Genomic DNA, 24,885 nt, shown 5'->3' on the forward strand with positions numbered 1-24,885 from the left:
AAAAATTTACAATATTCTGCTAGCTTCCATAAAGAAAAAAAATAATTGCCCCGAGGAGGTGGGCAAAGGACCTGAACAGAAGTTTCACAAGAGTAGAGATCCGAATGGCCAATAAACATGAGAAAATGTTCCCGATCATTAACAATAAGAGAAATGCAAATTAAAACAAGAATGAGATACCACCTAACACCCTCAGAGATAGCCCAATTAAAAAAAGTTAGAAAAAAACAAGCGTTAGACGGGCTGTGGGGAGACAGGAACTCTCATCCACTGCTGGCAGACCTGTGAGTTATGGACAGCCACTATGGAAATCGATCTGGTGATATCTGAAATAGATGGAAATCGAGTTACCATACGACCTAGCAATCCCCCAACTGGGCATATACCCAGAAGAGGCAAGAAACAAACCACGCCAGACATCTGTGCTCCAATGTTCATTGCGGCACAGTTCACAATTGCAAGGAGTTGGAAACAACCCAATTTTCCTTCATCAGACCAATGGATTAAAAAACTGTGATACATACATACAATGGAGAACTATGCATCCCTAAAATGCAATGATGGATGCATGAAGCACATCACCACATGGGAAGAACTGGAGGAAATTATACTAAGAGAAGTAAGCCAAGCACAAAAGGACAAGTACAACATGAGTCCACTGAGGTAAGCTTAAAAAAAAGAAAAGCAAAAAGGACATAAGGAAAAAGCTACTATATACATACATTCCTGGGGTGAGGTCCAGGTAGTATGGCAGGGGCCAGACCAAATCCAGGGATACATATGGTAGGCACTAAAAAGGAGGGGGGGAAAGAAATGGGTAGTGGGGGAACAGGGCACTGACCCACCCAAGGGGAAGGTATTGTTTATATCTGCACAGGGAAAGATTTCCAGTTGGTGCCCCAAGATGTGAATGCAACATGCTGGCATGAAGCAGGGAACCAGTAGAAAGGTCTGAGGGGTCGGCCACTAACCCGTCCCCCCAGAAGAATTTACTTCAGAGGACAGCACTGAAGCTACAGCTCAGGGAGAGGGATATGTCTGATCAGAACACATGGGAGCAAATGAAGGGGGAGGAAGAGAGTGTGGAGCACATCCTGGCCCACCAATCCTTGAGGATGATATCCCCTCTCAGAACAGCCAATACACAGAGTGGACCATATGGCCGGCCCCACTATGAGGCATGGCATTCATCACTGACCTACAGCCCCACAGAAGACAACATTGGAGACACAGTGTGGGAATTGCACCCAATCTAACTGCACCACACCGAGACAAAAACACTAGGGGTGTGCAACAGAACAGCAAGGGGTACAAAGGAGGGAAATCCTGAGAGAATACCAAAAATAGACTTTGGAGTCAGGGCGTGGCACCCCATCAGACTTGACCAGAAAACACTCCTGAAGGTCAACAAACAGACCTTGAACTATTTAATACAGGCTTTTCTTTATTATGGTCATTGGTGTTTTTTGTTGTTGCTGTTGTTTTGTTTCTTTTGTCACTTTGTTTTGCTTTGTCTTATTTTTCTGTGCATATTATAATCTCTGGAGGAAAAATTACGGGACCGATGGTTCCGGGGGGGACATAGGACAGGGAGAGGTCAGGGAAAGGAAGTGATGTTAAGCAACCCAGGGGCAAAGGAACAACAAGTGATCCAAAATCAGTGGCAAGGTGGGTGTAAGAGGCCAAGGGCAATGTAACCTAGAGAAATTACTAAAACCCAAATGAAGACTGAGCATGATAGTGGGACACAAAAAAGTAAAAGGAATAGAGGAAAGAACTAGGAGACAAAGAGCATTTATAAAGGTCTAAATACAGGTATGTAAATATGTAAATATATTTATGTATGATGATGGAAAAATAGATCTATGTACATATATTTAGGTTTAGTGTAAAGGTAGCAGATGGACTTTGGGCCTCCACTCAAATACTCCCTCAATGCAAGAACACTTTGTTCTATTAAACTGGCTTTCCATGATGCTCACCTTTCCGACATGATCACGGAAAACAAATGTGTGCATAAGCAAATGTGGTGAAGAAAGCTGATGGTGCCAGGCTATCAAAAGATATAGCATCTGGAGTCTTAAAGGCTTGAAGGTAAACAAGCGCCCATCTAGTTCAGAAACAACAAAGCCCACATAGAAGCACACCAGCCTGTGTGATCATGAAGGGTTGATCAGATCAGGTAACAGACATCAAAGAACAAAAATTCCTATCATTGTGAATGAGGGGGAGTGGGGAGTGGGGACCCAAAGCCCATCTGTAGGCAACTCGACATCCCCTTCCAGAAGGGTTGGAGGGAGGAGACGAGCCAGTCAGGGTGCAGTGTAGCAATGGTGAAATATACAACTTTCCTCTAGTTTTTAAATGCTTCCTCCCCTCCCTCCTCTCCCACTATCATGATCCCAATTCTACCTTACAAATCTGGCTAGACCAGAGGATGTGCACTGGCACAGATAGGAAGTGGAAACACAGGGAATCCAGGGCAGATGATCCCTTCAGGACCATTGCTGAGAGAGGAGATACTGGGAGGGTGGAGGGAAGGTGGGGTAGAAAGGGGGTACAAGGATCTACATATAGCCTCTTCTCTGGGGGACGGACAACAGAAAGTGGATGAAGGGAGATGTTGGATGGTAAAATATGACAAAAGAATAATAATTTATAAATTATCCAGGGTTCATGAGGGTAGGGGGTGGGGAGGGAGGGAGAAAATGAGGAGCTGATACCAAGGGCTCAAGTAGAAAGAAAATGTTTTGAGAATGATGATGGCAACAAATGTGCTGGACACAATGGATGCATGTATGGATTGTGATGAGTTGTATGAGCCCCCAATAAAATGATTTTTAAAATGTCTGTTAAATTTGTTTTTGAGTGTGTTAGTTCATTCTTAATGATTCCAATGAGCTGGCTTGAAAAAAGACAAAGTAAAGTGGAAACGTGGTGTCCTGTCAAAACAGAGGACACGAAACCCATGACCCTCACGTCAAATTAAGCATTGAGGAGGTGAAATGTGAGAAAGCGTGTCTATCACATTTATTTTGAGATTGGATCTGTTTTTCCTTCCTGAAATTTGAAGTTTGGGAAGACTGAGAACTTACCTCTCTGGTTCATAGTTTCTCAGGCTTGCAAGCTATCCCTTCATGCGCCTTTATTCACTTAGGCAGGGGGTCTTGACACTGATGAAAAATATTAGCATGCCGGAGTAGGAACCAAAGCAAAATGATTTAGGATTAAAAAAAAAAAAAAGGATAGTAACAATGCAACAACTCCAAAGGGCAGAGGGTGCATTTTTGGTTTTTTACATGTTTGTCTGTTTTTTGTTTCGCTTCCAAGTCTTCCACATGATGAATGTCACACCGTGGTATAGAAAAGTTTCTGGCAAATGCTTACAAACAAAGCATAACTTCTCAGAAGAGAAAGGCCTCAGCAGAGATTTAATTCATCTTGAAAATAGAAAATCAGTTCTTATCTATTAACATACTAAGTACCAGCATAGGTGGGCTGTCCTGTTATAATAAATGCACATGCTCAATTACTGTGTGTGTTCCCTGCTACTGATCTCTGCAGTAATTATACCATGTCATGAGCCCTACATTGATATTAATGTGAGGGGGGAAATAAACCAAATGTGAATTTAACCAAATCTCAATATTTTGGGGAAGCTTACAGAGAGACCTAAGAACCAATGATATGTTTTCTTCTATGGAAGCAGAAAGGTGATTTGTTTATTGTCTCCTTTTCTACTTCTACTAAAAGCATTTCGTGTGAAGACTATCCTCAATCTCAAGCTTAGAAGCAGATAAAATTGTTTATCATGTTTCATAATCACTTGAATTTGTCCCATTAAAAGCACAAACAAGCATTAAGAAGGGGGGGGGAAAGCACTTACAGAGAGCTGCCATGAAAAAAGAGAATAGCAAATAGAAAACTTTTTCTACGGAGACCAAACAAAAGGATAAAGTTCATGAAAAGGTCCTCGCCCCTCTGCAGAGCTGTCAACCAACTTCTATTGACCAAGAATAGCACACAGTAAACACACCAAACAAAAGAATTGATGAAAGATGTATTTACTTGTTCATGGCCTTTATTTTTCTTTCTATTTCATGTACACCCACACTGAACAATCTGCATTGCGTTAATAAATAACCAGGAGCAACCTCCGTGAACAGAGAGGGGTTTCTATGATGCTGTCAGGTACCAGACAGTTGCTTGGCACTGCGGATATAGTTCTGTACAAAGAGCTGCACACCCACATTAAAAAAATAAAAATTAAAAAGGCCATAAAGGCTAACGGATGGATTATTTCACCTATTACATGCAATGGGAAGGAATGAGGGGGGAAAGGATATGAAACGATAGTTTGGAGTTTTTCAATTTTTAAAAGAAGAAATCAACTTTAGGACTGTCCTGCTAGAGGAAACTCTCACCCGGTAAATTGCTGGGGTTATTAAAATTTTGCTAATTTACTCACATAATCTTTGTGTACTTTTCATTAGTTTATTCTAATTCCTTACAATTTTGGCCTCATTTTTCATCTTATACATATATCATTCAGATCAAACTGAATATTCTGAATAAATTTTCCTATTTTCTAAAATACTGTTTAAAAAAAAAAGAATACACATGAATTAGGGGACCCAAAACCACACACTAGGAAAATACATTGGTCAGTGTGTTAGAATTTAACTCAACTATGACTGTAAAATATCCACACAAGAAACCTACTACATCATGTCAGACCAGGACACTTTCAGTGTTTTGATCTTAGAGTGTCTAAAAGTTTGCTTTCTTCAATTTCCCCTGATGGTCTTGCTAGAACTGGTGATAGTTTAACACAAATAAACGTAGGCCGTCCACAAGCTATTGCAGTAGAAGGGCACTCATAAGTGGTTTCTCTAGGATTATTAGGGACCTACGAAGCAATATATTTTAAAAAATGGATGAGTACAAGTTGACTTTCAAATTCCAGGCATAATGGAAAAGAAGCTTGCTCTGAATTGCAAACAAGGTCTTCCCCTAAGTCTCCAATATTCCTCCTTCAAAAATGAGAGCACCGAGCACAATCTGGTATCCAAAGTTTATCAATATGTAAGAGGGCCTGTTTTAATCAATCCAAAGTGTCCAGGTCCTATGCTCTCTCTGTTTCACCCTCGCCTCATGTCTCCCTCACGATCTGGGCCATAGTTCTCCTCCGCATTACCAGTAGCGAAGCAGGGCTCACTGGGAGTACTTGAGGTCTCGGGACTCTAGGAGCAGGTGGCAAAGGACACTCTGAGTGAGCTCTCCACCGACTATAGTGGTGTCCGTGCCTTCCCCATAAACATCTCCTATTAGCAAGAACGACCAAGCATCCACTGGAACAAAACCAAAGAGGCCTATTTAATTAGGGCAAATGCTTAATATACACTTCTTCGTGTTAAGCCCACAGCCACACAGGGCTAGGAGGTCTGATTAATTTTAATATGCACGGCCATGACAAGAGCCTGGAGGATAACTGAGTGGAAAGCACACACGGGCTCAAACACACAAGATCCTCCAGCTAGTCTGACAAATGGGTTTTGGAGAGAAGCTGTGTATGTTGCCCAGATGAGAGGGTTACTATTCAGCCAGGGCCTGAACCTTTAATGGGAGGGACAAGAGGCCTGAGAAACAGGTGGCTGGCTCTTCACTCTTGAATACACAATATTCCCCAAAGCTGTGGCACACATAAGTAACCGAGAGGGCTCACACATTGCTTTCATATTCAATTGCGACTGTACATCTTGGGTCAACACCTGTTGAAACCAAAAATCTGAAACAAAGGCGAGAACATCGGAAATGACCTTTTTATCTAGAAAGTTTAGAAATGCTGCAAACCTTGCGAGGAAAAAATCATTGGTAGGTAAGTTCATGTTGGATCAGGAATCAAATAGGATGCATCCAATACGAAGAGACAACTGTTGCTCATGATGCTAGCTGCTGTCGACTTGGGTCTTGACTCATGGTCAACCCATAAAGAACAGAACAAAATTCTATCAACCCTGCACCAGTCCCCATTCCTGCCTGTGGACTAGATGACTGTGATCCACAAGGTTTCCCCGGCTGCCTTTTAGGAGAAGAATATCAAGCCTTTCTTCCTAGTAGTTCAGAGGTCTCTCAGAACCCTGTTTAGCAAAGGTGGTGGTTATGCATGAAGGGCACTGATGTGGAATCAGGCCTGTGTCTCCCATGTGGAAGGCAAGAAATCCTCCTCCGATTCCCCAAGACCCCTGTAAGAGACAAAGAGCCCACTCAAAAAAAAAACTGATGGCTGGATGATCTACAGGGAATGAATATGAAGGACAGAAAATTAATCATTATCAATTCTCATAGAAAAAGGACAAGTTCCAAAAATAGAAGCTTTCTTAACCAACGAAGTTGCCCAGACAGAAATTATAATTGTTCAGAAATCTACTACCATACAGAAAATCCTCAATGGCATTCTGTGAACCTTTAAAATCCAAGCCAGAAGGTCTTCCATGAAAATGTATCAGTTAATTTTTAAAATTGACTTAAAAAAAAACCAACAATATCAGATTAAACCCCTAAGACAGAAGCACATTAAGAGGACAAGGCAGTGAACAGGTCTCATTTTAGGGTTGAAAACAGCAAGGCTTCAAACCCCATCAATGCCGTGTGAACGGCAACAGACTGATGCCTGAAGAAATCAGCTCTCCAGCATTCGTTGGGTGTCTTCTTTCCTGACCTTAGAAAAATAAACTTTTTTCTTTATCATCATTGGATAAGTGAGCATTTCTATACAGTGGTGCCTTTGAAAAGGGTGCCAGGAGGTTAGACTGTACAAGAAGAGAGACATTTGCCAGTGACAGACTGCACAGATGAACACAGAACCACAACGCATTAGGAGAAGCCCCCAACAGCAGTGGGTGTGCGAGGAACAAAACTTAAAAGGGCTAAATTGAAAAGTACCCTTGTTTGTCCTTCAGTGGAACGGCACTTACAAAGCCTCTTCAACATGTACTTTGTCAAAAAAGACAGTGAATAACTAAACAAAAGCAACTCAAAGCTCTGCCAATTAAAGTATCTTTAAGCTTTTCCCCTGATCTGTTCACTTTTTATTTTTCCCACCTCATCAAATGTGATTTTTAAAACAGGAATGAGTTTCAAAGTGCCTCCTTCTCTGCCCAATTAAAAGGAGGCTTTGGGATTTTGAAATTAGGAAAGCCAATCTCCATAATTTCCCCATATATATAAAAGAAAAAAAAAACAGTAACAAAAAGTTGGAAAATTTTGGAAGAAATTCTGCATTTCTATTTCAACTTGTCTATTAAGGTAATGTGGTTTAATTTAATTTCTCCAAGGCTGCTTTATAGAAGGCATTTAAATTATGATGAGAACAGGCATTGCGATTTAGGTTGTAAACTCAAATAGCAAACGTACAATTCCTATAAGGACTTTGAAAGGTACCAGGGGCCTGTATCTCCTATAGGAAATTTACACATCATGCTGGATGTACCATACCAAGATTAAAACACACTTTTAAAAACCTCTGTTTGAGTCCTAAAATAAGACTTAAGATAAGAAGACGACAACAACAACAAAAACTTTACAGGATCTCATGAACACATTTGTGGTAAAAAATAAAGGAGCTTTAACACAGTTATTTCTGGAAGACCGCACAAGTAAGAAATCATAGAAAGTGAAACTAACCAAAATGATTTTCACAATCAGATCCATAAATGTTTTAAGTTCTAAGAGAGAGTACTTCATGGACAGATAAAGCAGATGCAAGTTTCTGTTTCATAATCATCTAGGAATGCACATAAAAATTGTGCAACCCAATGCTACAAATGGGATACATTGTGGAGTTACAGTGGTTTCTTTATACAGACCATCAAGAATTTATGTTGTACTGATACAGATACTAAACTGAATCTTCTTCAAGTTTCTTCACCTAAGTGAACACACCGTTTCCCCCCTAGTGTCTGATGTAGAGGCATAGAGACAGAAAGAGAATAAAAAAGTGCAGTAACTTCTTCATCTAATAGTGGACCTCTAGTGATGTCATGGTTATTTGTTGGGCTGCAGTTCAAAACCTGGTCGGCAGTTCAAAACCACCAGCAGTTCCTTGGGTGAAAGACCCGGCTTTCTACCCCCCTCAACAGTTAGTCTCTGAAAGCCACGGGGGTCACTGTGAGGCAGCATTAACGCGATGGCAGTGAGTTGTTTTTTGTTTTGTTTTTTAGTTTTCTTCATCTAATAATTTAAACAGTAAAGGGAATTCCATAGATGACTGTGAAGATGCAGGCAACAGGCATGTCACAATATAGGACTTTTTCAAACCCACTGGCTTATTTTTATTAGTTCTACTAAGAGGAGTATGAAGTCTTTTGGGGAAGTTCATACACAAAACAAGGAACTACTGCATGTCAAGTAATAGGTTGTGTGTTTTTTCCATCCTGTATTATATTGGGTGAATTTCTTGAAATTCAGGGAAAGAAGTTCTAGTTGTGTCAATAATAATACATTCTGGTTCTAAGAACTGAAAACTTGCCAAAAAAATGCTGTTTTTCTACACAAAGAGCACATTCACCATCGTACAGCCACCCTGGAAGTGTGAATATCAAAGAAGGAAGGAGAACCCTGACAGATACAGATAGGAAACAGAATCAAGCATATGGGGGGAACTTCAAAAGCTCATAGAAAATGCAGCTAAAAGAGAAAGAGCAGAATCAATGCACTTCTGTTAGTCATGATACCTGCTATTCAGTCCATCCCCACAGAACCGAAGGTCCTGGGAATTTAACTGAGGGTCAAGGCAGTCTTTTTATGCATTTGCATCTGAAGAAAAATGGTGACCTTTAATTGCTTGATAAGATTTTCAAAATAATCTTCAAAATCACTGCCATTGACTTAATTTTGACTCAGGAGACCCTACTGGCCAGAGTAGAACGGCCCCTGTGGGCTTCTGAGATAGTACATTTTTACTAGAGCAGAAAGCCTCAGGTTTACCCTCAGGAGCAGCAGCAGCTGATGGTTTTGAATCATTGACGTTGCAGTTAGCAGTCCAATGTACAACCATTATACCACCAGGTCTACATTTTTAGTATTCGGAAACAAAAATAAGTCAGAAGGGGGCAAATCAAGATATTCAGGTGGATGTCTAATGATGTCCCATCACACTCCACAAAACTATCTTTGTTTGATGAGAGGGGTGAACAGGAACGTTGTCGTGGTGAAGAGCTCTCTAAGTTTTCATGGGCATTGTTCTGCTAAAATTTTTGCTACCTTTCCCAAAACATCCTCCTAGTAAGCAAATGTGATCATTCTTTGAGCCTTCAGAAAATCAACAAACAAAGTGACTCAGACAGGCCATGCCTCTGCTCTTGATAGGTCCCTTGTCTCTTGATTGAACCTCTTCCACCATTTGAGAGCCACTGCATTGACTGTGCTTTGTCTTCAGGTTTCTGCTGGGAAGGCCAGGTCTTATCTACTATTACCATTCTTCCAAGAAATGCTTCACCATCTTGCCCTCATTTGTTGGCAATTCTGTTTTCGTCTGCAGCTCATCCGATGCAATGATTTTGGTATACATGGTATACAGGGAACGTTTGCTCAAATTTTATTTTTTCAGGCAGAATTGTGTTAATGGAACCAGTGGACATGTGTATGGTTTTGGCTATTTCTACTGTTCATTCTTGTCCTCTTCAGTTAGGGCAAGAACAAGATCGCTTCCTTGAAAACTGATGGGGCCACTGAGACTTTCATATGCAACACCATCTCTTTTTCCCTTAAAATGAGCCATCCATTTGTCCCCTACTGTTTCCTTTGGGGTACCGTCTCCTTAATCGCTTCATAAAATACCAATAATTTCACCATTTTTCCATCATAGCTTCACTGTAAAAATGATATTTGTTCTTGCTTCAAATTTCGGAGAATCCATGTTGCTCTAATAGGGGCTCTTTTCACATAGATGTCTCATTATTTATTTGAGCACCTCAACTTGATCCTGTTCAGACATGTCACAATCAAGTATAGATTCATTTTGGTGCAAAAACAAACAAACAAAAAATAACAAAAAAGAAATTCATGCATATTCTCCATCATACGCATTTTCTATGAACTTTTTGAATACCATGCATGTAAAATCTAAAAGGAAAAACGCACACAAACACACACGTGTGCAAAAATTGTTGACGACAAGTATGATTTCACCCATGCCAATGTAGAAAAAGGTTCTTTTTCTTTGAAAAGTAATTTCTCCAGGATGAAAATTAATCATTGCGTCTAACCACGCCTATAGTTGGGGAAATTCATATACCGGATATGCTCAAGTATAAGCCAACCGAATGTCAGCCAAGGCACCTAATTTTACCACAAAAACTGCATAAAAAATGTGCTGAAAACCTCGGCTTATACACAACTATATACGGTAAATAAACATCAAAACCACTCCTGGTGTCTGGTCAGATTCAGCTTGGCGGAGCGCCTCTGGCCACCAGCGGAAGTCTCAGAGCAGCTTTCCTTACATGACAGAGACTATTGTAAGCCTGACTATAGTGGATCAAACCACGGTATAATATGATATGCGGTCAGTTGACTTCCCTTTTCTTGCTTGTTCCAAAACACAAATTTCTTCTCTGGCTTTTAAATATTGTTGGTGATCTTTTCTTTCTTATCCTTTAGTTTTATGTTAATATTATCATTTTATGCTTTCAGTTTAGTTTAGTTTTTATTGCTGCTGTCAGGTTCCCGTGTTTATGAGACACGGAAGGAGTGGGTGCCTAGAGAACAATACCCCGTACAGTGGTTTATCAGGGAGAGGAGTAAAGGTGGGAGGGGAAATGGGGGCAGACAGTGAATGCTGGAGGATGGAGGGGGCCCTGGATCTGGTTGTGATGATGTAGACACAACTCTTTTTAAAAACACTTGATGCTAGTGAATGCTAGCTGAATTTTATATCAAGAAAATTAAAATAAACCGAACAACAAAACAAAAAAACTCCTTGTCCCAAGACTTTTAGAATAATGGGCCTTTAAAAAAAATTTTTATTTTCAACTATATATTATAAATATCCATGTTTCCATAGGTCTGAATGATAACTTTTAGTATATAAAAGCATCCCAGGAAAGAAGTTTTAGAAAATATATAATGCTTCAGGTGTGCCAAAATCAATATTTTTTCTAACCAGCTGCTATGTGATAATGACAATAACTGATAGAATTACAAGTTGGTAATAATTTACAAAGTACTTTCATATGCATTACCTCATTTGTTCTTTTCAACAACGTTATGATGAAAGTAGGGCAGCTAGCATTGCCAATTGAGGGCAGATACTCATTACATTAACACAAATTTCATGGCAAATTAAAGGCAAGTAAATGCATCTTTTTTCTTAAAGTGTAAATTATAAGGTAGGGGCTAATTTTATATTAAGAAAACATATTTATTATTACAAATTATGTTTCTCAACAATTTAAAAAAATCAGCAACCAATACAGAAAGATTACAGTCCCACATACTCTTCATTGTCTTTATAGATTTTCACTTCGTAATTAAAGTCACATAAATGTTAAGCCACAAATAATAAATAACGGTGGAATCAGAACTAAAACAAAAAATAACCTATTCAGAGTCCATTTATTCCTCTTGCCTTAAGGAACCATCTAAAAGTGCAATAAAGACCATGGACTGTCTCTCAGAAAAATATGCAAATACACTTTTGACTAACATTTTTAAGGTTCATACATTCTCTTAAGGTAATTGTGAATCCTACGTTTGGAAATGTCACCTTTGATGGGGCAGGTTAGACTGGTTGGTAGATGGGAGAGATCGGTTTGAAAGGATCCAGCTAATTTTCTTTGATCCTACGATCAGAGTCACAATTGACTCCAGGGAAGGGAGTTTGTGTTTGTTTGTGGTTGGGAGAGGAACTTTATATGTGTGTGGGAGAGAGGGAAGCTGTAGAGAGAAGGATTCAATCATAAGCTGCCCTATCCTGTGCCCATGATAAGCCAAATTCCGAGAATAAAATTAAGAGATATTGAGTCTTAAGAAAAGAATACAAATTCATTCAGTAGATAAAATAGGGAAGTGCATTTAAGGCAGAGAAAACAGCATATGAAAAGGCACAGCAATAATTAAGGACTCACTCTCCCATGCCAGTTCTATCCTCCTAGAAAAACTGTGGTCGTTCCCATGATCTTGAAACACTATTAAAGCATCAGGTGTGCCCTTGATTTCTGAAAAATTATTGATAAATCAGTCCAAATCACATTTCAGTTTGCCTCCAACAGTGAGGGGCACTTTATAAACTGTGGTCACTAATCCATAAGTAACGTTAGCATATTTTCTTAGAAACACATGCTACATTCAAGCCATTTAAAATAATAATGGTTTCATTATTGTAACAAGCACAGCACACGTGCATCTACGTTTGTAATTGACATCTTACAATATTTACCTTCGTAACATAGGACCAAGTTTTGACCTCTTCAAGTAGCAAGAAGAATTGGAAATGATGATCTCCATAATTCAATAATAGGGGTCGGTGTATGAGAAAAAGTTGGCTGGAGAAAACAGGATGAATGACTAAAAGAAGCAGGGAGCTACAGAAAGCGACTGTTCAGTCATTTAAAAAAGAAGAAGAAGAAGAGTAGGAGGAAAAATGAATAACAGAAATGAAACTCAACTGATATTAAGGAGAATGTTACCAGAGGAGAGAAAATGTTAATTAGTGGAATGACTGCCATCCTCAGTTAAGGCAAACACATATCTATTATGCAACAAATAATTAAACCAAGCGCTTTTTATTAAAACATTTACACACCATTGTGGAAGACAGAAGGTAAATATGCAACACATGTGGGAAGAACAGTATCGGTGGATAAGGTGAGTTAGTGCTTGCCTGCAGACCAAACTAAATTCTGAGCAGAGAATTCAGAGATATGGAGTGTTCAAAGATGAATGCAAATTAATTAGGTAGATAAGATAGGGAAATGTGTTTAATGGAGAGTAAACAGCATATGAAAAGGCACAATAGTAATAAAAACTGAGTTTGAAGACCGCTTCCCGTTTTCTAAGATAGCAGGGGAAAATGAACCTTGGAGAGTAGTAGAAAGTAAAGTTAGAGAAGAACAGGGGAAGTGTCAGATTTTGAAGGCATTTTATTCAATATAGGTATCTGGCTTGTGTTTGACCACGAAAGAGAAAGCTTTGCAGCTTAACACCCCACAATTCTAGCATTGTCACCACCACCACCACCACCAGTGCCAAGAAAGAAAGGCCTATGATCTAATGATACTAAGATTACAGCTCAGAAAACCCTAGGGAGCAGTTCCAATCTGTAACACAAGGCGACCGTGAGTTTGGATTCACCCAAAGGTGATAACTTGGTCTTTGTTATGTTTGTGCAATGAGAGGTTTTGTATGGTGTGCTCCTTCTAATTCCAGTCTCCTGACACAATAAGAACAAGGGTATGTTAGTCAGCTTCAGGGTTTTTTCACTTTCAAGATGAGAAATGACACCAAGCGAAGGATTTCTGAGTATTAAATGAGATGATTGATCCATCTGGATGAAGAGGCATATAGTTATTAACGGTGTATCTCTTTTCTGAAGACAGTAATGGGACAACCTGAAACAACGTGGACACCTTTAAAACAAACACTTGAGAGTATTCAGTATGTGCACTGCGATCACTTGAGATATTTCATCTAGAGGGGACAACTGATAAATAAATCAGTAACCAAATGCAGTAGAATAAGAGCAAGAATTGAGGGCAAAAATCTAAAAATAGGTGAAAAAAAGTGAGTGTAGATTATTTTAGCAAATAATTCGATTTAGGGCAGCTGTTCTCAACCTGTGGCTCATGACCTCTTTGGGAACTGTATGAAAGGGTCGCAGCATCAGGAAGGTTGAGCAGCACTGCTCAGGGAGAAGAGAAAGAACTGAAGACACCAAGGCAGGAAAGAGTATTTGGAGTTCGATACACAGAGATTAAAAGATGTCTGCACTAATCTCCACATTTAGGTTTCTATTCAAATGGTGTGCCTTAGATTTTCATCGGCGTTACAGTTTTTCTTTCACCTAAGCTGGTAATGAGTCTAAAGTTTGGATTTAACTCCTGAGCTATATTTGAAGGCCACCCTGACTACCTGGAAATCAGAAACACACACAGGATATACAAAAGGATTTACACTGTCCGAAATCCACAGACGCAGTTCTAACTTCCTCTACAGGGTGACATGAGTTGGAATCAACTTGATAGCTGATTTGATTGGCACATGAGATTCAAGGGTTTCCTTAAGTAGAAAAATTTTGAATATTATCTTGCTATTCAACATTTGAAAGGAATGGAGGTACACATGTGCTATATGTAGTATTAACCCCATCACAACCAAAATATGTAATATGAAGAAGCATGAGGAGAGCAAGAATGTGCTCCCACAAAATTATACACATCTAAAGACCGTGGTTACATCTATCTGGGCTTTCTTCCGCAGAGTGGTTAGTGAGTTTGAACCTCCGACTGTGCAGTTAGCAGCCCAGTGCAGAGTCCACAGAACCACCCTGGCTCCTTAATAAAGCATAATCGTTACCAAATATAATGCAACCATACTATGTAGACAAACATTTCAAACCTTAAATTTATCTGGATCTTATTGTTCATTGTCAAAATGACACCTGAAAAATAAGTCTTTAACATCAATCTGGGTAATGCAGGGATTCTGATGGAAGAAAGATTCGAATAAAAGGTGCATAGTATGTTTTCTCTTGTTTATCAGTTTTGAAACACTTCAATTAATTGTTTGAAAAGACTAGCTAGAAATAATCACTAGAATAAAAGGGAGCACTCTTTTCATTTACCCACATGTAAATTGAACTTTTTTTCCCCCTAACCAATTCACCTGAGTGGTCTATTTTGTATGACACGCCAATCCTTTCTAACTTCTGGATTTCTGCTAGTTTGCTATTGGCAGGAATAAGGCTGGATGGAATATGGACTCTCTATTGAAAACAATCCACCCCCCACCCCACCCCACCCCCATCACCAGCTGAATGAAAGAAAGCAAGGCATGGATATGGTACTCTCATAATGATCAAGTTGGGGCTTAATGGAATTTTCATCACAACCTGCTGTTCATTTTAATGGCCTTTGAAAAACAATAGTAAAAATGGCTTGAGGGAAGAAACAGGTTTTAAGTGGCATATATTTGAGAGTTTAACATTCAGTTCTACTCACCCTTTCTCTTCACGCTCCATACACCCCATGCTTTCTCTTGCTGCTCTCATCACATGTGTTTGTACTGTACACAATGTCACTGTCCTAGTGCTAGGATGATGTAAGGTTCTTATGTCCATTCTCAGGGTCAGTCATACCCTTTGATTAATTAATACAGTGTTTAAGGACAATGCAACTTTCAACTTAGTGTAAGCCTTTATCACATCTCCCTGGCATTAATGTGCCCATTATTCTCTCTGGCATTAAGGAAGAAAAATAATTTATTTACCATTCTGATGCTTTCCTATAGTATACTTTTAAGCTTTATTGTTACCGTGTATTTATTTTTGTTGTTGGTTAACATCATTACTTTTCTCAAATATGTACAGTATTCTTTGAGGCACCACTCTGGAATTGTATTTATTAAATAAATATTCCTGCAATACCGAAATTCTTTAACATTAAAACTAAGTTGATCCAATTTCAGTGTACTCAAAATACCTACCTACGAATCTTGTATGTAAACAATATTACAGTTTAGTTGTTATATACTCAAATATATATATATATATACATTTTTAAAATTAGGCTTTTACATTTGTGCCTTAGCCAGTTCATGTTGCAGCCTTCTATAAACATTCTATGTACGATCATCTCTAATGGTCTTTATACATTACACATTGGCAAGTATGAGTTGACCTTTTAATTCATGTATTGGGGGGAAATATTCTAAAACGTTGCAGGAAACACACTAATGGAAACAATCTAATGTCCACATGCCATAGTGATGTTTCTTGTGCCGAGGCTCCCTGTTAAAAGAAATGGATGTCACACACCGGTATTTTGGCCAGTGTCCCTTTAATTGGACACATCACTTTTTACCTTGTTCATACTACCTTTAAATGGCTTCCACTGAAATGTTTGGAGGGGGCCCTGTCTTCTTCATGCCCTCATTTAGAGTCAATGAGCCCAGCATGTCACCAACTCTCAAATTAAGAGTTTGCTCATCTATTTGCAAGCCACAATGATGCACTGGGGGAATATCAAGGTCATCAGCCAATTGTACATCAAAGATATTCTCTAAAAAGGGCATAGCAAGATACCTCAGATTATAATATAAATCCCCCAATCTTAGTTTTTTTCTAGATCATATCCTTGGGCCCCAAACTATTTCCATTTTAAAAAATTAAAAAGAAATGCATAAAGAGCCTGTCCAAATTCATTTTATGATGCCAACGGTATCCTAACAGCCAAACTGGATAAAGGCATCACATCAAAGAAAATATATGTTGTAACAAGAATACCATAGCAATAAAAGATGGTGTGAACTGTGCATGGATAGGAAGACTCATATCTTCTTCAACTAGATCAATCTCTCTCATGAACATAAATGCAAACATCCTCAAGAAAATAATAGCAAACAAAATCCAACAATAGTTAAAAATAGCTATAAAACACAATGTTGCATGATCTTGCTCCAGAATGACAGTCTGATTCAATAGTTTAAAGTTAACTGATATAATCAAAACATATCAATTAACTAAAGAAAACACATCAACTAACTAAAGGAGAAAAGTCTTATGATCATATCCACTGAGGCTGAAAAAGCATGTGACCACATTTCAAACTCACTGATGATAAAAACTCTCAGCCAACTAGGAACAGAAATGATTTTAAAGGTCAATGACAAAAACATACAGTGACCATTATACTTAACAGAAAACAGCTACATGTTTTCCTTCTATCATTTGGAATAAGACAAGGAAATTTCCATACTACTTTATAGACAACATTATATTAGAAGTCCTATATAATAAAACAAAAGAAATAAAGGTAGGTAGATAGGCTAAAATATAGTCTTTGCTGCGAGATGACATAATTATGCATGTATATAATCACAAAGAAGTAACAACAGCATCAACAACAAGCTCAAACTAGAAATAAGAAAGGAAAGTATGGTTTATGTATGAGGTTAATATTCTAAAGGAAAAACCTTTCTTTATACAATCAATAATCAATTGCAATTTTGAATGAAAAACACAATACTATTTACATTAACACAAAAAATGCTTCTGTAAAAATCGAACAAAATATGTGCACATTCTAGATGCATAAAACTACAAAATTCTGATGGGAAAAAAATAAACACACATAAAGACCAAAATGAATAGAGAGATATTCTATGTACATAATAGGAAGACTCAATATTGTTAAGATGTCAAATTTTCCCAACATGATCCATAGATTCAATATAATCCTAATCAAAAGAACAAAATTAGAGAACTGATATTGTAGAAACACACATACACACAGACACTCCACTTCAATCCTATCAATTCTTAGTCATCATGACCCGATAAAGCAGAGTAGAATTGTTTAAGGTTTCCCAGATTGCAAATTTTCATGGGTACAGACAGCCTCATCTTTCTCCCTCGGAGTGGCTAGTGGTTTTGAACTAATGACCTTGTGGCTTGCATCTCAACACTAATCGCACAGGAGGACCAAGAACCAAGGATATATACATATCTATGTGTGTGCATATGTAAGTTTGTCAATGGAGGTATGTACATTACCAAATGAACACACAAACAGCCATTGTTATCAAGTCAATTCTAACCCACAGCACAGTAGACCTGTGATGGAAGCAGAAAGCCTCATCTTTTCCCACAGAGCAACTTAACGGGTACAAGCAACTTGTTGACTTTGTGGTTAGTAACCCAACCCATAACCCATTAAGACACCAAGGGCTCCTTATAGGAAAGAGAAGAACAGCTCAATAGGGTTTCCAAGAGTGTAAATCTTTACAAACGTACTCGTATACTTCCACATCTTTCCCCCTGTGGAATGGTTGGTGAATTTGAACCACTGCCTTTTTTTTTTTTTGCACTACACACATGAACACACACACACACACACACACACACACTTCTATGCTAGGTCAAATGAAAGGTCTGATAATAAACAACATCACCTTCCTCAATTAAGGGAACAACGTCATCATAGAGAAATGACTGATACTAACATTGGGGACAGAAGAAATACATGAGTTACTTGGATAGGCCAGTTGTGACCAGGGCTGCTGGTAGCTCTCAGGTCTACAGAAGGTGGCCCAGTGTTCTTTTAGGCTCGATGTGTGGCCTGAGCTACCAGAGATACCCTCTGAGAATGTTTTCAAAGTTGTAAATGTGAAATGTCAGATAATGAAACAGTCAATAAATAAATAGTAGGTGCAATGCAGTGATATGGTTAGAGTATTGGGCATAAAGGGACAAGCATAAAGTACATTAAAAAATATAACCTTGAGTTAGAAACAATGTATAAATATTGGCTCATCAATTGTAACAACTATACCATACAAATGTAAGATGGTAAAAATAAGAGAAATATTTGCATTATCTATTGAACTTTTCTATAAATCTTAGAATCCTCAAAAATGCATATTACTTGTTTTGTTTTAATATACTGTGTGGATTATAAGTGCCTGTGTCGTTATCTATATCATAGTCCTTGTCAGAACATTTCCCCCAAAAGTATATTTAATGGCAGAATAAATGCTCATGCAACAATGTTAAATGAAGCATAAAGTATGCAAATAATGTATCAATTATAAAGTTAATTGTGTGAAGTGATTAGCATATGAAAACAAAGGTAAAAAGTAAATGCTTTATAAGGTTGAGGTAGTATATACAATTTTATGATATTGGATGAGTTTAATTTTCTTCCTTATATTTTTTCTTTCTCTTTTAACTAATCTAATAGGACCAGATTGTTGTCAATATTAGGGAAAAAAATCCTCACCATATTAAAAAACAAACCAAAATTTTTGTGTCTTCACAAAGACTCATATCTACCCCAATGAGGAAAACTAAAAAACACAAAGAAGAAATAAAATAGCAAATATCAAAAGTCACTGGCTAAATACATTATCTGTAAAATTGCTTCTAATTTCAAGATCACCTCAACGATATCCATTCTAACCTAACACCACGCTTTCTTAGTTATGCATCAGAAAGGGACCTGAAATATGTGTTATGTGACTACCACATTTGCTGGCTAACACTTTTTGTGCAGTATATAGTCAAAATTTACCAATGTTTATAACAATAAGAGATTATAAATTATCCCAATATGTTGTTACATAGCATAAACACAGTAACTGTTTTGAGGGGGTGGGGCAGTATTAAGTACTTATTTGCATGTAGCTGTCTTTTTGTTTTGATTGTTAATTTTTGGTTTGTTTTTATTTGAAATTTCCATCTGACTAAAACAGGAGGCAGAGGTTGAATAGGAGTTAGTAAGCATCAGTAACATGCAGTATGACTGTAAATTATACTTTAATTTTTCTCAGAGCCGTTACAGTTTGCACGATTTGTTTTATTGGGTTGCTTGCTATAATTTTAAGACCAGTTAATATGAATATCATCTAAGGGATACTATCAATAATGATTAAAGGGATTTAGAAGATAATTCCTAAAAGAATAGTACCCTGGAAATTGAACACATAAGAACTTCATTATATCTAACAGTGTGAGAAAGAGCTAATTTATAAATATATAATAGGGCTAACCATACTAACTGGAGAATATATAAGAAAAAGACCCATTTACAAGAATAACACTTTGATACAAATGGTAATGAAATGACAAAAGGATCATAGGACAAAAGGAAGGAGAGGAGAAAACTAAACTAAAGCTATTTGACACGGAGTGCCTGTTCTGGATGTGCCTTCCTGCTACAGTCCACCCTTAAATGTCTTAAGTTGCAGTAAATCACAATGTCTTCATGTATAAAAATAAGGAAGACATCACATCAAAAATGAATGATCACCAAGGTAGTATGTCTACCTATTTTCAAAAAAATGCTGCCCATCTTCCCAGTGTTAGGTTTCCATTTTTCCCCATCCATAAAAGAGAAATAGATGTTAATGTCAAACTACTTAAACCAGGAGATAATAGCAACTTAGTGCACGTTCCCAGCTTTTACCTTCTGGCTCATTTTTGATGAGCTCCTCCATTTTCCTTTGCTTCAAGGTGTCCACAACATCAGCTAAGCTGCCTTTGCGCCTTTCGGGGGTGCCCAGAGCTGTCGTAGACAAGGACTCGCCACTCTGCCGCCCACCTTCTTCTGCCTTCTGAGGTGAGGTAGATGGGTTGTGTGGGGCAAATGAAGACATAACTTTATTGCCATCAACTTCCTGAAAGAGAAACAAAGAAAAAAAAAGACTTTTGTTTAAAATCCGAAAAGGTTGTTTTGTGTTTATTGGGGTGGGGGGGTTGTTGAGTGACTGATTCTGCTGAGATAGTGAAGGAAAAAGTAAAATGCCATTCAGCAAAGGGAAAGTAAAGACATTTCAAAAATGAACTTTACAGGTCAGTAATAAATCCAACCAGAGATCAATTCATAAGATGAATCTAGGTATGATTCATAGATAGAGACGGGATTCCCCCCTTAAACAAAACACACACAGCAATGGGGCTGTTGGGAGCCATTGAGTCCACCCTGACTCTTAGTGACCTAATGGACAACCGAGTAACAAACTGACTGGCCCTGTTCCATGTTCAAATAGTTGTATCTCGGAACCCATGGTGCAAATTCACCTTGTGGAGAGGGTTCCTCTTTTGTGCTGACCCTCTATGTTCCAAAGCCTGATGGCTGCCTCCAGGGCCTGTCCTTACTGATGTCCTGTCCAAACTATGTGAATCAAAGTCTTACCACCTCTGTTTTAGGTCCTCTTCAGTCATTGTGCACCATTCATATTCATATGAGGTGACTGAGAACCCCATGGCACCAGTTAAGTGTACCTTAGTCCTCAAACGGACATACTTGGTTTTGAATACTTTAAAGAGGCCTAATCCAGTAGGTTTGCCTTATTAAATACATTATTTTATTTCTATGGTTACTTCGATAGGTTTTGATTGCAGCAACTAAAATGAAATCCTTGACAATTTCATTACTTTTTCTGTTTATAAGGTCTATGAGGGTTTCACATGAACCCTCTTAAGAGTTCTGGAATTCCAATTCTTTATAATCTTCTTCATAATTTGTTATGGTACATCCTCTCAAATGCCTTGGCTTAATCAATGAAACATTGTTAAGATCTTTCAGGTATGCTTTATTCTCAGCCAAGATCCATCTGACTTCAGAAAAGATAATCCCTCATTTTACATACTCTTCTAAATTTGGCTTGAATTTCTGGCAGCTCCCTGTCGATGTACTGATGTAATTTAAAAATTATCTTTTTCAAAATCTTATTTGTGTGTGCTATTGATGATATTGTTTCAAGAGCATTTATATTCCATTGGACCAATTTTCTGTGTGAGGGGCACAAATATAAAGGGGGGTATGAGTGATTCTCCATTGCATCACATGCATGGGAAAGGTGGACACTGCATAAGGGAGATCATAAAGAGAATAGGTACATTTGAATTGCGGTGCTGAGGAAGAACATTTTAAAGCTTCATGGGCAGCTAACAGGACAAAAAGATCTGTATCAGAAGAAGTAAGACCACGTAGTCCTTAGGGGCAAGGATGGCAAGGTTTAGTCCGGCATACTTTGGACAAACTGTTAGGAAAGACCAGTCCCTGGAGGAGGACAACACGTTTGGTAAAGTGGAGGGGCAGCGAAAAAGAGGAAGACTCTCCATCGATGAGATGGAATGACACAGAGGTTGCATCAATGAGCTCAGGTATAGGCACACTTTTGAGGATGGTGAAAGACTGTGCAGGGCTTCATTCTGTTGTGTGTGGAGGAGCTATGGGTGGGAGCTGACTCTGGCACCAAATAACCACATAAATGAGAAGCCACCTGATGGCATTTGTTTTTCTTTTTTTCAATTTTGCACTTAGATGGTCCTTTCCAAAATTCATTGTCCAGGTAAGTGAGCCCTTTCAGTATTGGGTCCCTTTGACGTAAACATTGCAAGGAGTCTCTAGCACCAATTCCTGGGACCTTGCGTTCCACCAACGCCCCCAGTGCAGCTTGGAGTTCTCCAGCCGTTCAGGGACATGGGTTCTGGGTCACATGCTACCTCCTGAAATGGTTGAACATCTACCGCTTCTTCTGAAAACTGTTACCCTGTGTGCTTCTTCCATCTCCTTTTAAAAATCATTTTATTGGGGGTTCATACAACTCTTATCACAACCCATCCATCCAGCAATCGTGTCAAGCACATTTGTACATTTGTTGCCATCATCATTCTCAAAATAATGTCTTTCTACTTGAGCCCTTTCTTTTGATGCCCTTTCATTCCCATAAAATCCTCAATATATATATAATTTTCTTACTTTTATTGGGGGCTCTTACAGCTCTTAACACAACCCATCCATCCAGCAATTGTGTCAAGCACATTTGTACATTTTTTGCCATCATCATTCTCAAAATAATGTCTTTCTACTTGAGCCCTTTCTTTTGATGCCCTTTCATTCCCATAAAATCCTCAATCCATACTTTCATCCAGTGTGCCAAGCACATTTACACATATGCTGCCATCATTTTCAAAGCATTCTCTTCCCACTTGAGCCCCTGTATATCACTTCTTCCCCCTCCCTTCTCTGCCCACTCTCCCTAATGAACCCTTGATAAGTTATACATTATTATTTTCATATCGTACATCATCCTCTGTTGCCCCTCACCCACTTTTCCATTATTTGTCTCCCTGGGAGGGAGTTAGGTTGATCCTTGTAAACGATTCTCCCTGTCTCCCCACACCCTCCCTTCATCCTCCTGGTATCTCTACTCTCATTGCTGACCCTGAGGGGTTTGTCTATCCTGGATTCCCTGTGTTGTGGGCTCTTATTTGTAGCAGTGTGCAGGTTCTGGTCTACTCTGATTTGTAAGGCAGAATTGGGGTCATGATAGTGGGGGAGAAAAGAAGCACCAAAGAAATAGAGGAAAGTTGTGTGTTTCATCAGTGTTATACTGCACCCTGGCCCATTTCTGTCCTGTGATCCCTGTGTGAGGGGATGTCCAATGGTCTACAGATGGCCTTTGGGTCTCCACTCCACACCCCCTACCCCATTCACATTGGGTATGATTTGTTCTGTCTCTCAGGGGCCTGATACAGAATCCTCAATATTTTAAGCCCAGGATTGATTTTTTTTTATTTTTTTTTTTAGTTCTTTCAGCTCGATACATGCCTCATGTATCCTTCCCTTTTGGTTTTCTAAAACCATATGACTATCGGGATAAAATTGGCCAGTACTTGTCAATTGTCAAATGAGATATTCATTTTTATGCATTCCATTTCATTTTTTATGAGTTGCCATTCTCATAGATTCATGCTTTATAAAAAGGGCTTCAAGAAGCTCATGGGAAAATGAATGGAAAGATAATGAAAAGCTTTCACCAACTTACTGAAGCCCCCAGTACATTGCACAATCTGATTATCAGTAGATGCTTGCAGCTGTTTCTTCTCATTGTAAGCAGTGCCACATCAACAGCGAGTGAAGGTCCCTAAGCTCTGCTACATCCATATTAACAAGGTCGGCTCCACTTTGAAGAGACTGCTCTCTCCAATCATAATGTGGGTGTCTTCCTACTTGAGCGGCTTCTCTTCCATTACTATGTCATGCAATGATCTGTTGCTATTCATAAGGATTTCAGTGGCCAATTTTTGAGAAGTAAATCACTAAGCCCTCCTTCTTAGTCTGTTAGCTGGAAAGATCCCCTGCAATGTGTCCACCCTGGGTGACTATCCTGGTCTTTGGAATCCTCGGGGTATTGTTTCCAGCATCACAGCAACATGAACATGACCATACTAGGAGAGACGACGAGAAGAGTAGTGGGTAAGTGGGAAAGGAGCTTTATAAAGGTCTATACCAATTAGTGTATATTTCTTCTTCAGTTTTGAGGGCCTCACATTTCCCTCTGAACCTTAAATGTATTGGACATCTGTCTTAAACTTCCTCATTGAAGTTCCAGTATCTAAATCCTGAGATGTATCACCTTAACTTCCATTTTAAAGAGTCTTATCAAATTAAATTAATAGTACTCACAATGGTGTCTTTTTTATTTCTTTGCGCCCCTGCCTCATGAAAAAAGAAAAGAAAGCAAGGGAGCTACATAAAGATTATTTTGATATCAGATGGAAATGTTATAACTTCATTCCTATTTATACTGATGATATTTCCAATTCCATTTTTCTCTGAAGCAATTTTTGCCAAAATTATTCGGTAATCTATATTTTAAACTTTAGGTCTCATTTTCTCAGGGAAAAAGCTTTTGCAGTCTTTGTTCCATAATGATGTATGATTGAGTTTTGTATAGGACAATAATTTAGTCTATACATTTCAAAATTAAATATATTTTTGGTGTTCTTACTGTCACCACCTTCTTCACTACTCCCAGCGCAGCACTGGTGATACTAAAATATTTCTGGTATATCTGATACATAAAACAGTAACTTTCCAATGATCCTTCAGGACAGAGTAGAACTACCCAGTAGAGTCCAAGGCTATAGACGTAAACTGCTATGTTTTCCTTCTGTGGAGTGGCTTATGGGTTTCAACCACAGGATTTTGGTTGGCAAAATTCAACCACAGTGTTACTCGGGCTCCTCCTTCAAGTGCATTTCTGAGAGGATTCCAAACCAAAACACAAATCAACTCAGTGCCATCAAGTTATTGTCAACTTATAGAGGTCCTATAGAGCAGGTTAGAACTGGTCCTGTGAATTTCAAAAATTGTAACT

General features: G+C 38.6%; 1 protein-coding gene across 1 annotated transcript in view; it reads right to left on the reverse strand.

Moving 5' to 3' along the window:
* LOC123521501 (transcription factor SOX-5-like) overlaps nt 1–24,885 on the reverse strand; it is a 212,216-nt gene that overhangs the window by 79,495 nt on the left and 107,836 nt on the right. The window contains exon 3 of the mRNA XM_045288406.1: nt 20,181–20,391. Within this exon, the coding sequence (XP_045144341.1) occupies nt 20,181–20,391 (211 nt within the window). The remainder of the gene's footprint in view (nt 1–20,180; nt 20,392–24,885) is intronic.

This window comes from Echinops telfairi, unplaced genomic scaffold (assembly GCF_000313985.2).
Source record: "Echinops telfairi isolate 266 unplaced genomic scaffold, ASM31398v2 ScPeMD7_21;HRSCAF=78, whole genome shotgun sequence".
NCBI lineage: Eukaryota > Metazoa > Chordata > Mammalia > Afrosoricida > Tenrecidae > Echinops > Echinops telfairi.